This window comes from Phascolarctos cinereus, unplaced genomic scaffold (genome assembly GCF_003287225.1).
Source record: "Phascolarctos cinereus isolate Bilbo 61053 unplaced genomic scaffold, phaCin_HiC Scaffold_5;HRSCAF=322, whole genome shotgun sequence".
Taxonomy (NCBI): Eukaryota; Metazoa; Chordata; class Mammalia; order Diprotodontia; family Phascolarctidae; genus Phascolarctos; species Phascolarctos cinereus.
This window is the reverse complement of record NW_027555958.1, coordinates 376,609,369-376,623,878: the sequence shown is the minus strand read 5'-3', so window position 1 is coordinate 376,623,878 and position 14,510 is coordinate 376,609,369. Positions and strand designations below refer to the sequence as shown.

General features: G+C 38.8%; 1 protein-coding gene and 1 long non-coding RNA gene across 3 annotated transcripts in view; both read right to left on the bottom strand.

Annotated features, from left to right (window-relative positions):
• NUCKS1 (nuclear casein kinase and cyclin dependent kinase substrate 1) overlaps positions 1–14,145 on the bottom strand; it is a 41,447-nt gene extending 27,302 nt beyond the window's left edge. For both annotated transcript variants that reach the window (XM_021002937.2, XM_078156373.1), the window contains exon 1: positions 14,040–14,145. In XM_021002937.2, the coding sequence (XP_020858596.1) occupies positions 14,040–14,056 (17 nt within the window). In that variant the 5' untranslated portion in view covers positions 14,057–14,145. The remainder of the gene's footprint in view (positions 1–14,039) is intronic.
• On the bottom strand, positions 8,568–13,596 carry LOC110219542 (uncharacterized). The gene is made up of 3 exons (XR_013487319.1): positions 12,429–13,596; positions 12,186–12,248; positions 8,568–10,256 (listed from the first exon to the last, which is right to left on the bottom strand). It is a non-coding gene; the product is annotated as an uncharacterized LOC110219542 (long non-coding RNA).
• Positions 14,146–14,510: the final 365 nt, after the last annotated feature.

Here is a 14,510-nt window from a genome sequence, read left to right as displayed (position 1 = left end):
TATGCTCAAATAGTTATTGAACTGTGCATATTGACATGGATCAGTTTTAAAATTAATTTTTTCAAAGTTTTCTGTCTTTATAATAATGCTGCTATTTTATTAATTGTTCTTCAAGTTCTGCTTATTTCACTCCCTATCACCTCCACCTCTAAGATCAAATATAAAATTTTCTGTTTGGAATCTAAAGCCCTTTATAACATTTTGCCCCATGTTATAAAGAACTTTAAATTCCAATACAATAGCAACATTATTATAAAAACAAAAAGTTTTGAAAAGAATTTATTTTAAAACTGACTAATGTCAATATGCAATCATGATTTCAGATAAACATGCTATCTACCGTCAGAGAAAAAGGTGATAGATGGGCAGCTAGGTGGAGCAGTAGATAGAGCACCAGCCCTGGATTCAGGAGGACCTGAGTTCAAATCTGGCCTAGACACATAACACTTACTAGCTGTGTGACCCTGGGCAAGTCACTTAACCCCAATTGCCTAGCGCCACCCCTCCTCCCCTAGCCAAAAAAAGGTGATAGATTTGGAGTATAGATTGATGTTTTAGGGTACATGGCCAATGGGGGAAATGTTTTGAATGACTACATGTTTATAATAGGAGTTTTATTTTTTTCTTTCTTTTACAACATGGGAGGAGGAGGTGGGAAGGGAAATTCAGATTTTGTTGATTAAAAAAATAAGCAACTTCAATTTTACATGATGTATGAACCAAATAGTCTGCTCTAAATACGATAAGCTGTGTCCATGTAATGCATCAAAACACTTAAAAAATTTTTTTTTCTAATATATGCATTCCAATTCATTTATTTTGTATTGAAAATGATATGACACCTTACAGGAAAGATTACTTGTAAACTATACCAAAACTAACCCAGTTTCATTCATGTACATAGCAGCTCAAAGTGCTTTTGCTATCGAAAGTATTTTTATGAAAATTGGGGGATAAACAATTGTATTTAGTCTTGAAACATACAACTGATAACAAACATCAAGTATTAATATCTATCATTAAATCAGGTAAAAGAGTGGGGGATTTTGAATTAGAAGATCTAGGTTCAAAATACTGGCTCTGAGATCTGCTGTTTTATTTATTAGCTGTGTGACAGTGGACAGGTTATTTACTCTTTCTGGACTAGGGTCACTTAATGGTAAAATGAAGCGACTGGATCAGCCAACATCCAAGGTACTCTCTGGGTCTGAATCTTTATGATCCTGTGAAATATATACTCACCATTGATCAAACTAATTAGGTATGGTAACCTAGTGTTTCAAGAATGATAGGAAAACCAGAAAGCAGACTAAGGGACCTTGGATTCAGACCAGCATCTTATTCCACATACCACAAATAAGTTACAAATGGTATAAGACCTAGATAGTGACCTAACAGGTCACATCACTGGGAAAAAAAAAAGAATGGAAAAAAGGGTAACTTCTACAACTCTGGCTATAGGAAAAATTATTGTGAAGAGCAAAGGATAGTAGTGATTACATAAAATGGAAAGTTTTAATTACTTAAAAGGAAGAAGCTTTTACATTAACAAAAGTCAATACTAGAAACGAGAAGCAGTTAACTGTGGAGAATACTTTCTAGCAAATATATAACACAACAAAAGCCATTCCTAAACAAGTAAGCACTCAAAAGAGACAAACAATTGTCCATTTCCCAGCTCCCCCAAAAAAAGCAACCTATGAAAGAATTATCTAAATGTAGTAGATAAATGCAAATTAAAGCAACTCTTAGGTTTTACCTCATAAAAATGTTTTAATGGGGAAAGAGGAAGAAATAACAGGTCATGCTAGAACTTAAAAAAAAAACCCCAACCCCAAAACAATAACAGTAACAAAACAAAAACCCAACAAAACAGGATCATAGATTTAGAAGTGAATGGGACCCTGAGAGGCCATTCAGTCCAAGCCCTTCATTCTACAAATAAGGAAACTGAGGCCTTAAGAGGTGAAGTTACTTGTCCAAGATTAAACACAGTGATTCGGGTTCTCTGACTCAAAAGCCAGTATTCTTTCTACTGCATCATTATTAGAGGACTAATTATAGTTCAGAGAGATCTGAAGACGTAATTTACTTAGATTTTAGCAAAGCATCTGACAAAATTTCTCAGGCTATTCATATGGATAAAATGGAAAGATATTGGCTAGTTGATCCATTTACATAGATTCAGAATTGGCTTAACAACCAAAGAATAGTCACTGATGGGCTGGCATTGGAAAGTGGTCTCTAATGGAGTCTCTCTTAAACCTGGACTGTTAAAAAAATAATATCAATGCATGCTTATCAAATTTGTAGATGACACAAAGCTAGATGGGCAATTAGAAAATTCTAAATGGCAATTTAAAACTTTAGGCCAAATGTTAAAAGATTAAGGATATATAAATTCTTATATTTGGATTAAAAAATAAAACTTTTCAAGTACAAAATGGAGGCAAAAGGGAGGACAGGAGTTCATCTGAAAAAGATCTGGGGTTAAGAAGATTTTAATAAATCAATAGTAATGTGATAGCCAAATAAGCTAATGGGGTCTTAGGGCTCCTTTCAGAGGGACACTGTAGATATTGATCCCTACTCATACCAAATCTACAATACTGGGTTCAGCTCTAAGTACCACATTTTAGGAAGGAAATTGATTAGTAAGCAACAAGGATTGTAAAGGGCATTGAGACCATGCCATAAGGCAGTAGTATCAAACTCAAACAGAAGCCACATATGGACTTTTAAAACCACAAATTAACATTACGTTGTATTTTTATTTATATTGTTAAATATTCCCTAATTACATTTTAGTCTGTTTTGACCATGAGAGTGACACCTATGCGATAAGAGAATCAATTAAAGGAACTAGAATGTTTACCTACAGAAAAATAAGACTTAGTAAAGGCATTACTGCAGTCTTCAAGTATTTGAACTATCATTTAGAAGAAAAATTAGATTTGTCCTGTTAGGATTTAAAGAAAAAAAATGGTAGCAATAGCTAGAAGCTGAAGACAGCCTTACTAACAATTCAAAAGATAGAACAATGGGCTGCTGAGAGAGAGAGAGAGAGAGAGAGAGAGAGAGAGAGAGAGAGAGAGAGAAAGAGTGTGTGTGTGTGTGTGTGTGTGTGTGTGTGTGTGTAAAATAATTTCTTCTCATTAGGATTCTTCAGGTAATGGCTAGATGGCCATTTTAGGTAATAGAGAGGATTCTTGGTAGATGAATTCAACTAGATATTTGAAGTTCTTATCTTATGGGGGGGGGAGAATGAAAACTATAACCCTTCGTGGAAATGGGTCTGGCAATTATCAAATCTGTCTTCAAAAGTGTCAATTAATTAAAATTTAATATCAAGGAAGATTTTTGATATCATACTTTTTATCACTTTTTTATCACTAAGTACCCAGCCTACTGGTGATGAGCCTCTGTATTTAGCTAACCTGATCCTCAGAAAGACAGTCTGCTGCCAGATCACACTCAAAACTTGACCCAGTACCTTAAAGCCTTGTAGAGCTTGACTTCCACAGCACGCATTGCCCTGAGCCAACTCTCTTTCATTATGAGGCACTCAGTAGGACATCTACAAAATCAATGATCTATTGGAGTATTGAAGTAACATTAAGGAATAAAAAGTTAAAGCCTAAGTATGAAGACTACCACATAAGAAATAAATTAAAACAAACTGTGTAATAAGAGAGGGATTCTTATAACATATTCAAAGATTTCCTAAGTAGAGGCCAAAAGATAGAAGAATTCAAAAACTTCTGTTCTAGCAAAAATCTGTTTCTTCGGTAAGGCTACTACTTCAGATTCACTTGAATCATTTTAAAGGAGCAGAAAAATAATTTACCTACATAGCATTTTATTTTTAGCAAAGTCCAAAAACATAAATTCTGAGCTACTCCCAGTTAAGTTTTTATATAGAAAGCCCCTGAGAAAAAACAAATAAACCACAGAGTGGTAAAATGGACAAGTGACATTAAACATTAAATCTGTTCAGTAATTTCCAGCAGCCAAAGATAATTTCTACTTTACAAACTAAATTCACGTGCAAGAGAATTTCTCACCCACTATCTTTTGGAATACAGTATTCCACTTTGCCGTTCTCCTATATCAGTTTATGTGTTGGCTCTCTCTATTAGAACGTAAACACCTTGAAAGCAGGGGCTGTCTTTACTCCTGAATTTATATTCCTTTGTAGTTGGCACATCACAAGGGCTTAATAAAATGCTTTTTTATTAATTCATAATATCTTCTTATAGCTAAATCTTATCTGCCTGGTAATGGGAATTATCCAGTAAATCCTTTCGTAAAATCCCTAGCAGATCCCTCTTACCTTATTCCTGCAAGCACAAGAAATAAAAGCCTTTCAAGGCAAAAACCACTTCCTTGAGAAGATGTGAACCAAGAAGTTGGGAAAAGTCCATTTTTAAGCTGGAAAGAACCTTTGTATAATTAGTCTGACCCCTCCATTTTAAAGGAGAGTAAATGAAAGCCAAGAAAAGTCCGGTTCAGATTTCTTTCATACATGGGATAGTGATGCAGTCATCTCCTACCAATACACTAGATTTCAGGAAGGAGAAGAGAGAAAGAAGAGAACAAAGGCCTGGAGGGCAGCAAGCAGTAAAGATATTCAGTGATGATCTGTGCTGTAAACTACCAAGGCATTAGCCATACCTATGGCATACTTAAATACAAATATGAAACCATCTACTCAAAACCACACACACAATTCCTGGATTCTCCATACCTTCAAGAAATTCTTCCCCATTAAGTCAGATAAAAGAGGGGTGACTACAGTTACACACTGACCTTGAACATGAACCACCTAATTAGAAAAGTCCTGGATAAAAACAACTTCACTTGCTAACTTTTCAGAGTTGTCCCACATCTTCTCAGGTTTTTGTTCTTGAAGAATCTCAAACCTGGCATCAGGAAGGATGAAATCAAACAGCGCATATTATATACATATATACACACACATTATAGATATACTTGTTGGTTGGATTTTTTATGCATCCTTCACCAATTACTTCAGTTGCAAATATCTTATTTCATCAGAATTATGTGAGAGAGAAAACACATCTGAAAAGAACAATGACATTTACAAAGCATTTAGGCTTTGCAAGTACATCTATTTGTTATCTTGGACCACTGATGTCACAAAAATGTCTCTCCTCCCAATTTTCTCTTTTTTAAACATAAGCAAGTCATAACAACTCCATATAATTTGAATGACAGAAGTCCCAAGGCTATTATATGTACTAAGTAATGCTGTGAATTTAACATTTATATCAGATGCTTTCACATTTAATTGCTTAAAGTACAATGTCAGAAAAATTCTAAAATATTCAAAAAATGCACAAGATCATTAAAAGAAGCATAGGCTCTTAGAAGCACATCAAGTAAGCAAAGGAAAGTTTTCAGTTTCTAAAAATGAAATTGGGGAACAGAAGGGAAAAATAAAGAATGGTCTTAGACTAACTTGTTTTTGACATTTTTCAAGTTTAGTTTACAATCCCTATAGCTCTGCATCAATTTGGAAAAGCTATTCCTACAGCTATGTAAACACTGCCTCTTTTATAAGATACAGCTTATTTCTAAGACAATCATTTCCTAAACCTCTCTTATCTTACATCATTTCCCTTAAGCCATACTAAACTTAATTTTGAAATGCTGCAACTGAATTTTAAGTATTTGATAGCTAGCATATGCTAGGCACTATGAGAATGGATTTGTTACCTCCTCAAAGAAAAGACCCGACGCAATCATAGGTTATTTAGAGGAGTAAAATTAAAACCAGCAAAGGATTTAGTTAAGCAGCTTTCAACCCTACTTCTAACCACTATAAAGTCATTACTACCAAAAAGAGGATTGAACTAGATGATCTCTTAAGGTCCAACTCTAAATCTTGATCCTGAATACGTACAAAAGAAATGTTAATTATGACTGCAGTTTCTTGGATGAACTTCTGGAAGCAAAGAGGTGATCTGAGTACACCCAATTAAAAAAAAACGCATTGACGAGTATCTGGAATCAAAGACAATCAAAACTTTTCAGACATCATGTGGCTCTTTCACATGCTACTTCTATATCTCTTCAGGAATTCTAATGTTTACATTAGAATGTTGCTGGGGCTATAGCAGTCAAGTGGCTTTTTGGTGATCATAAATGCAATTATGATAGTCACAAAACTATGAGGCAGTGAGGATCAAATTCCTAAAGATGTAAGCCATGAGAGAGAATGATTATATTCAGAAATGAAAGTGATATAAAAACAAGGTTATCAATAAAAAGGGAACATTTTTCTAAGAGTGAAGCCAAAGTATATAAGAAATTCAGAGAAAGTGGGAAGACTTGTATGAAATGATGGTAAGAGTAAGAAAGCTAACTCAGAACAGTCTACCCAATGACTAAATGAAAGCATTAAGACACATGAGATATCAGATAATGTACAACGTCTAAACTTTGTTCTAAGAAAAATAATTATGAGACTGATACTTTTAGGTAAGTGTTTTTGGCTTAACTGTTTGTTCTTTGCTATAAAGGAGGGTGGGATATTGGCAAATGACAGAGGTATAAAATACCAAAAGCATCAAACATAAAAAGGTGAACCCAAAAGAGTAAAAGAAGAGGCACTGTATAGTTCAGATTCTTTTTAGATAGCATCATTTTCCTCCTCAAGAATGCTTCTATAGCTTGGGATAGTCTCTGAGATAAAATATGCATTTCTTGGCTTGAAATGTATAGTAACCCTATCTTGGTGTGCTTATTCCACATCACTCCTCTTCACATAGCCTGTTACTGCCCAAATAGGCTGGCTTACTCCTGTCCACTTCAACTCCTACCCCATGCCTTTGCACAGGCTGCTCTCTTACATGCCTTGAATATATTCCTCCACCTCCACCTCTTGGAATACTTAGGTTCTTTCAAAAGTTAAGCTCAAGTGCCACCCAACATTTTCCTGATACTTATTGTTAATGCCTTCTCCTTCTCCTCAAATTATCTTCTTTTACTTAAATATGTACATGTTGTATGTAGTCACGCATAAACACATACCTCAAGAGTGGAAGCTCCTTGGGGATAGGGACTGTTGCTTACTTTGTCCTTGTATCTCCACTGCCTAGCACTGTACTTTGCTTAATTGATACTTGTTAAATAAGTCGCTCTACCTAAAGCTACAGCCTCTTGGATATCCTGAACTGGATGTCCAGTAGTCATATCTAAAACTGAATGCATTATCTTCCCTCCCAACCCTTCCCTCTTCCTAATTTCCTATTACAATCAGGGGTACAACCATGCTCCCAATCACACACTCCGAAACTACACTAGGCATAGTTTCTCTCACACACCATATACACCTCCCTCCCCCCACTGCCCCCCATTCAATCTGTTGCCAAGACCTGTTGATTCTTTCATTAGGTCTTCTCTCTTTCAACACTTCTACAACATAGGTGAAGGACATCATTTCCTGACTCTCTACATTTTCACGGACTTCTCCCCAAGTCTGGAACTGTCTACCTCTTTACAACCTCCTGGCTTCACTGAAGTCTTCACTAAAATTACTCATTCTTGCAAGAAGCCTTTTCCAGTCCCCTTAATTCAAGTGTCTTCCCTCTGAGATATTTTTCCAACTTATCCTAAATATCTCGTTTGTACACAGCTGTTCGTGTGTTGCCTCCCTTACTAGATCATAAACTCCTTGAAGTGGAAGGATTGTTTTTGCCTTTCCTTATATACTCAGGACTCAGAAACAGTGCCTGGCATATAGTAGGTACTTGTTGATTTGACTACAGTAATAAAGTTACTTATTTAGTTTTTGAAGATAATCATTTAAACATGTATATGACTATTTTATGGTACATAATCAAGTGTTTTATATTTGTTAGGTTGCCAAATTTTGTTAACAGGACCAGAATTTAAGAATAGTTCAAAGAACCAAGCAGCGTCAACTGACACAGTGAATTTTTTTTATTCATAATACAAAGAAAATAGAGATAGCAAAGTAAGCAAAATTATAATAAAATAATTGCTTCAACTGACACAGCTGGTTCTTCTAGCATTAAGGGAAAACATTCCTTCATCCAAAATGTTTCATGTATAAAATAGATTTCCTTCTTCTTGTGTAGAATCATAACCAAATTCCTCACTTCTCATATTAGAAAAAATGAGGAAACCTCACTTTACCAGAGAAGTGACTTGCCCAAAGTCACAGCTGCAGACCTGAAATTAGAACTCAGCATGAATTCCTAGTTCATTGTTCTTTCCTTCTATCATGATGCCTCCGAGATTGGAAAAGCTACTTTCTGGCAAATTAAAGGTTAAATTACAAAAAACTGAGTTATTTTTAAAAAATTAGGAGCAAAAATGTGCAATCATGCTGAGAGAAACAGACTAAAATGCTGAACCCTAGAACCCACTGCTAAGTATGTATCTCAAAGAAGTCTGACAGTAAGGTCTTATACAGACCAAGATACTTAAAAGCAGTACTTTAGCAGTAGCAAAGAACCAGAAATAAAGCAGATGCCAACTAATTGGGGATTGGCTAAATATAGTAACGAAGCTTACATTTCAGGAAGAGATGAAAAAAATGCACCTCCCCTCCCCCCCCCTTTTCTTTGGAGGGAGAGAGAAGAGTAAGGGGAAAATATAAAGGAAGGCACATATTTTCTTAGGCGATATATGTCAGTTTTACCACACCACCTTTTTTATTCTTTGTCATTAGAGAAAGGAAGGATACAGTTGGGAATGAAAATGGTGTAAGAACAAAAGATAGCAATTTTTAAAAATCAAGAATAATGTTTTTAAATGTTAAGACTGTCATTTACTACAATTGTTTATAAGTACCCTCACTGGATTTTGAACTTGGAAGTCAAGAAGATCTGAACTCAAATTCCAACCTACTTACTAGCTGTGTGACCACAGGCAAGTCGCTTAACCTCTCTCTGACTTCTATTTTCCCATCTGTATAATGAAGACAACACTACCTATTGCACCCACCTCACAGAGTTGAGGGACTTGATGAGATAACATATGATCTTTTGCAAACATTAAGAATGCAATATAAATTGCATTTGTTATTTAGATTTTGCAGCTCAAACATTAAATATAAGCCACTAATTCTAATGTTTTAAACCCTAACTACTTTCTTCTGGTGAGGCACATTTTCCTCATGTCTCTTAGATTTTCTCTCCCTAATATTTTCCTATGTCTTCTAGGAACCTTTTGGCTCTCTTCCCTCAAAACAAAAAAATTCCAAGCCAAACTTTTTTTAAATAACAACAAGTATGACATGGTAAACAAGAATAAAAACATTAAAGCTGCCCAATACAACCAACTCAAAAAAGGCCATCTACATCAACGTCCTCAATTTATATCTGAAGGAACTGATGCCTAGAAGGGTATAGGACAGTAAGTATAATTTTAAAAACCAAGCTGAATAAATTAAATAAGCCATTTATATATTAAATGGGCCAGGTTTTCCTAAAACATTTTGTGTTAGAGCCAGTACCTATGTCTAAAGAATGTACTCAATACCGATAATGGCTCATCAAAATACAGTTTAAGTAATATCAGCTGACCTCTGTTAATTCCTCAAGATACCCATTAACTAGCACTTGACATCGGTGTAAACTGCAAATACTATCTTCAAAATGTATTATTTTCCCCTTCTCACAATGAAAAAAACAAGAAAATTAAGACTGAACATGCCATACTTGCACTGCATTTCAATACACAGAAATTACAAAATGTTCTAACATTAACTTGCCCTATGGCTCATTTAAAATTTTAAAAATTATTACTTTGGGGTAAGTGGATTACAAGAGAGAAAATGCCTGTTTCTTAAACATCAGACTATGACCTTGAATGACTAGAATTTTTTTTGGACAAGTCCTACCTGAATAAAATTTGCACTTAAATGATAATAGGGCTCAAGACATTTTCCCTTTTGTATGTATGTTGTTTTCAAAGAAAAGAAAGATAACGTGAGGCTGGGGTACAGAAATGTAAGTATGAGGAAACAATCTATTGCCCATTTATGAAATAACTTCGGTATGAATCTTTCAAATAAATCTAAGATTTAAAACTATACTGGAGTATCAGAGTGTCACTCATATCTGGAGATAAACACCTATAGAACATTTTACTGTGAATGTTCAACATAATAAATTCCATTACAGTACCTTAAATTTGCAAGCTTCAGCAAACTTCCCTTTTTCCTTTGGCTTTCACTCAGAGATGGTTTCAAAAGCTAGTTTCTGCATTAGGAAGAATATGTTGGAGTTTTATTTTAGATTATGTCCTAACCAAAATTCTTGCTTTTGAAGGAGCAATTAAGAATTGGAAGAAAATTTTGAATTATTTTCCTAAAAATCATATATAAAACAAGGGTAAAATATGGTAAAGTCAGTAATTTCTAAATTTTTTCACAAAACTGAATTTCAAAGTTTTAAATTTAAGCCAGAGCACAGTAAAAGCTCCCTTATAATCTTAAGCTCTCAGGTCCAAGGGGTACAGCTGAAACTACCAAGTCTGGCAGACCTGTGATATCGTGCTACATAGAAAAGGACAAATAGATTGGTTGGTGTTCCTTTAACAAGGAGCCCCACCATTACAAACAGCACCACATTGAGAGTCCTAAGACCAAGATTTTTCTAGTCCAAACAAATCATGGAACTTCTCTACCTCAGCTTCCTTATTTGTTAAAAACAGATTAATACCACTTCTATCTCACAGGGTTTTTGTGACGGTGAAATCAGATAATGAATTTAAAACAGAAAGAATTGTTTCTAAATATTGAAACAAACATTCTTTGATAATTAGGAAGCAGAATGAGAAAAGGATCAGACTGAAAAACCTGGATTCTAATCCAAATTCTACCACCAACCAGCTCTATGACCACAAGCCAACTCCATAGCCTCTCTGGGCTTCAGTCTCCTCTTACGTAAGATAAAAGGGTTGGTCTAGATGAGCCTGAAGATTCTACAACTTGCAAATGAACGCAAGAAAAAGGCACTTAAAAATGTTCATGGGCTATGCTAGGAGCTATGAAAGTATGGGTCCTAAAATACTAGTTTTTGTGAGATACTCAGACTTCTTAAAAATGTACGATATATAGAAGCATCAAAGAACATATTGGTTAAGAGCATTAACAAGCTATAATGACATTCTCTCCTTTTCAAAACCCCCAAGCATCCAGGAGTTAACTGCAACAAAGTACTTTGAGGCATCTAGATGGCTCTATGGATAGAGGGTTGGGCCTGGAGTCAGGAAGACCTGAGTTCAAATGTGGCCTTAGAAACATACTAGCTATGTGATCCTAGGCAAGTCACTTAACCTCTGCTTGCCTTCCACTGGAGAAGAAAATGGCAAACCACTTTAGTATCCTTGCTAAGAAAAACATGGACACCATGACCCATGGGGACACAGAGTCGGACAAGACAACAACTTTCTACCAACAATCACTGAATTCAATGGAAGCCAGAGTAAGCACTTCTTTATTACATTTCTGATTTTCTAACTACTTTATTTAACATTAATAGAGAAGCTAAGGAATTAGTAAGACTTAAGATCTAAATGAAAGACACAAAAATCACAGAATTTATTACAGCATACCATAGTGACAACACCATTAAAATTTCAACGAAGGGGAGAAAACCACTAATTCCATCATTATATGGTTTTGCAGCACAGGGTTGGCCATAATAAAAGATTGATTTTTACCTAATGAGAACAAAGTTGTCAATATTGTTCATTGCTGAACAAAACTAAATTTACCTATCTGCACTCTGGCTAATTATACCTTGAAAGGAAAAGACTCCTTTGTGAGGGCAAGACTCTTGGGGGGAAAGAAAAATCAAGGAACACTCTACCTCTCAGTTTGTTGTTGCTCATAACTTCTAGACATTTATTGGGGGAAAAACAACAACAACACCCCCCCCCCAAGGTAATGAGTCCTTAGCCTCTAAATTCTTCTTTTATTGAATGATTTTTGAATTTATAAATCTGCAGGTGACACACTAAAAAAATCCAACGGACAACATAAACAAGCCTGTTAAAAGTTCAGCTAAGGCCAAATAAAAAAGGCAAAAATCAGTTACATCTCTATAATGCACAATGAAAAACTGATGCAGGTATCACCTATACCTAGAGAAATTTGATGTTTAAGCTGGGCTCCGTATATTTACCCTCATGTGATGGAAGCAAAATCCAACTTCTTGAGCAATAAAGTTCTGCTCTGGTTCCAATATCTAAATTTGGGAGAACAAATCCAGGCAGGTAAAAATACGAAATGGTCACTAAAAACATAATTAAATTTCTTAGGAATACAAAACTTAAAATTCATAAGCAAATACTGATCATTTGAAGCTGTAGTAAGTGCTTCCAGGACATAACAAAATATATAACCCAGCTAAAACAAAGATACTGACTGATTTAGATTATCAAAAATATCTTGCATTTGATAGTAGGCAGGAGAGACAATTTGGTAGGAACTGCATTTCAGTTTTCTTCACCGGGAATCTGTTACAGCTCATCAGCATCAAGGAAGAGGGAAAGAGAGGAGGGTCTAGGGAGTAAAGAGAAGAGCACTGATGAATTTATATAATTAATTTCCTCTCCCACCCTCCAATGTCATTCAATACTAAAGTCTAAAAATATACATTACCACTTTTTGGAAACGCTGTTTGGCGACTGGGGAGTAGGGAGGCCAGCAATGACTTGGATAGGATGATAGAGAGGTAGTGTCTTAAGAAAACCCATTCCTGTTGCCACCTGGGTGGCAAAAGGCCTCTATCCATAAAATGTAGAATAAAAAATGGTAGGCAGCAGGGAGAGACACCGTCCCCTCCCACCACACGAAGAACATTGCTCGAAACACCAGTTCCTCACTTAAAATTGTCAGCAGCACAGCTAAAGACCAAGCTTTCATTTCCAATCTCTTCTATTCAGGCTCCCATTAGTTTTGACAAAGCCACTCCCCTCTAAAAGTGGCACACGCCCCACGAAGTGACAAGGGTCGAAAGGGCAATTCTACCATCTACTGGAGAACAGTAAACTTGCTGAAATTCTGGGAAAGCGTGGGGCCTGATGGGTTACTGAGTTTACCAGCTCCCAAGCTATTCGGGGAAAGGGGGCGGGACCGATTCCGACACATGCTCACCCCTGGGGAGGGGGAGGGGAGGAGCAGAGGGAGGGGAGTCGGGGCCAAGCTCGGCCTACGCCTCTCTCCGCCAACAAGCAGGAGTCAAAGACTAAGGGGACGGCCCAGGGCCGCGCCTCCCGCCCAGGACTGTCATTTGGGGGCCTACAAGAAAAACGCAGATTGGGTCCCTCCCGCCCCCGCGCGGTGGGCGCGGCCTTCGAGCAAGCTCGGAGGTGGGACAAGGGAACAAGCCAAGGCGACGCCCCCACGGCGAGGACATGGCTTAAGACGACGAAGTCCCCCCACGCCTGGCGTCGGACGACGGGAGCTGAAGGCCGGCGTGGGGCGGGGGCGGGAAAGGACTCCACCAGTCACACTCCCGCCCTCTCCTTCCACTCCAGGCTCCGAGGCAGCCACCCAAGGGGGTGGGGCTTGGTGGGGGAGCTAGCTTCCTACTCCCGCCCCCCACCCCCCACCCCCACCCCCACCTCCCTCAGGGCTCGGCACTCAGAGCAATTCGTCCCACACGGCAGCGGCGGCGACGCTCGCTCGCGCAAGGGAGCCCCCGCCCCTCCAAGCCGCAGAAGAGAGAACCCGCGCCGCGCGCGACTGGGGCGGGAGGGGTAGATACCGGGGCACGCGCGTGCGCGCCGCCGCCTCCCCCCCCGCAGGCATCGCCGCGCGCCAGCTAGCCCCCGCCCCTCCCCCATGCAGAAGCGCGCGCCAGCCCCCGGAGGGAAGCGGCGGCGCGCAGCAAGAGAGCGGCCCAGCTCTAACCCGCAAGATTACCCTCCCATATACACTCGCCCCCGCCAAATCCGCTCTCCTCCTATTCTTCCCTAGCCCACTACCACCGCCGCACCCTGGCTTCCACAACGGCCTCTCCCTGCGCACTCACCTGACGGGCCGGGACATGTTCGCAGCCGAAACCGGACCTCCAGTGAAGCCGAGACCAGGCCCCCCCCCCCCCCCCGCGCTGGGCGCCCCTCCCCCCCGGAGCTGCTTTGGCCGCCGAGGCCCGGGCCGTTAGCTTCTCAGGCTCCGCCGCTACTGGATCCAGGCCCCCGGGATCTGCCGAGCCCCCCGCTCCCCCGTCTCTCCAAAATGGATGAATCAAACCAGCCGAAAATGCGCCAAAGCCGCCGTGCAACCTACCCCACTAAGTCTCCCGCACCCCTCCCCCTACCCTCCCACCCATTGGCGGCACCCGCCCGAGGCGTCTCGCCTGTTGGACTATTTGAATCATCACGGTGCCGTGGTCCCGCCCATCCTCCCCTATAGGCTCCGCCCCTTCCGAGGGGAGGAGGGAATCCTCTTTCCCGAAGTTACTGTGAGAGCGCACGGCCGCAAAACAAAAATGGACGCCGCC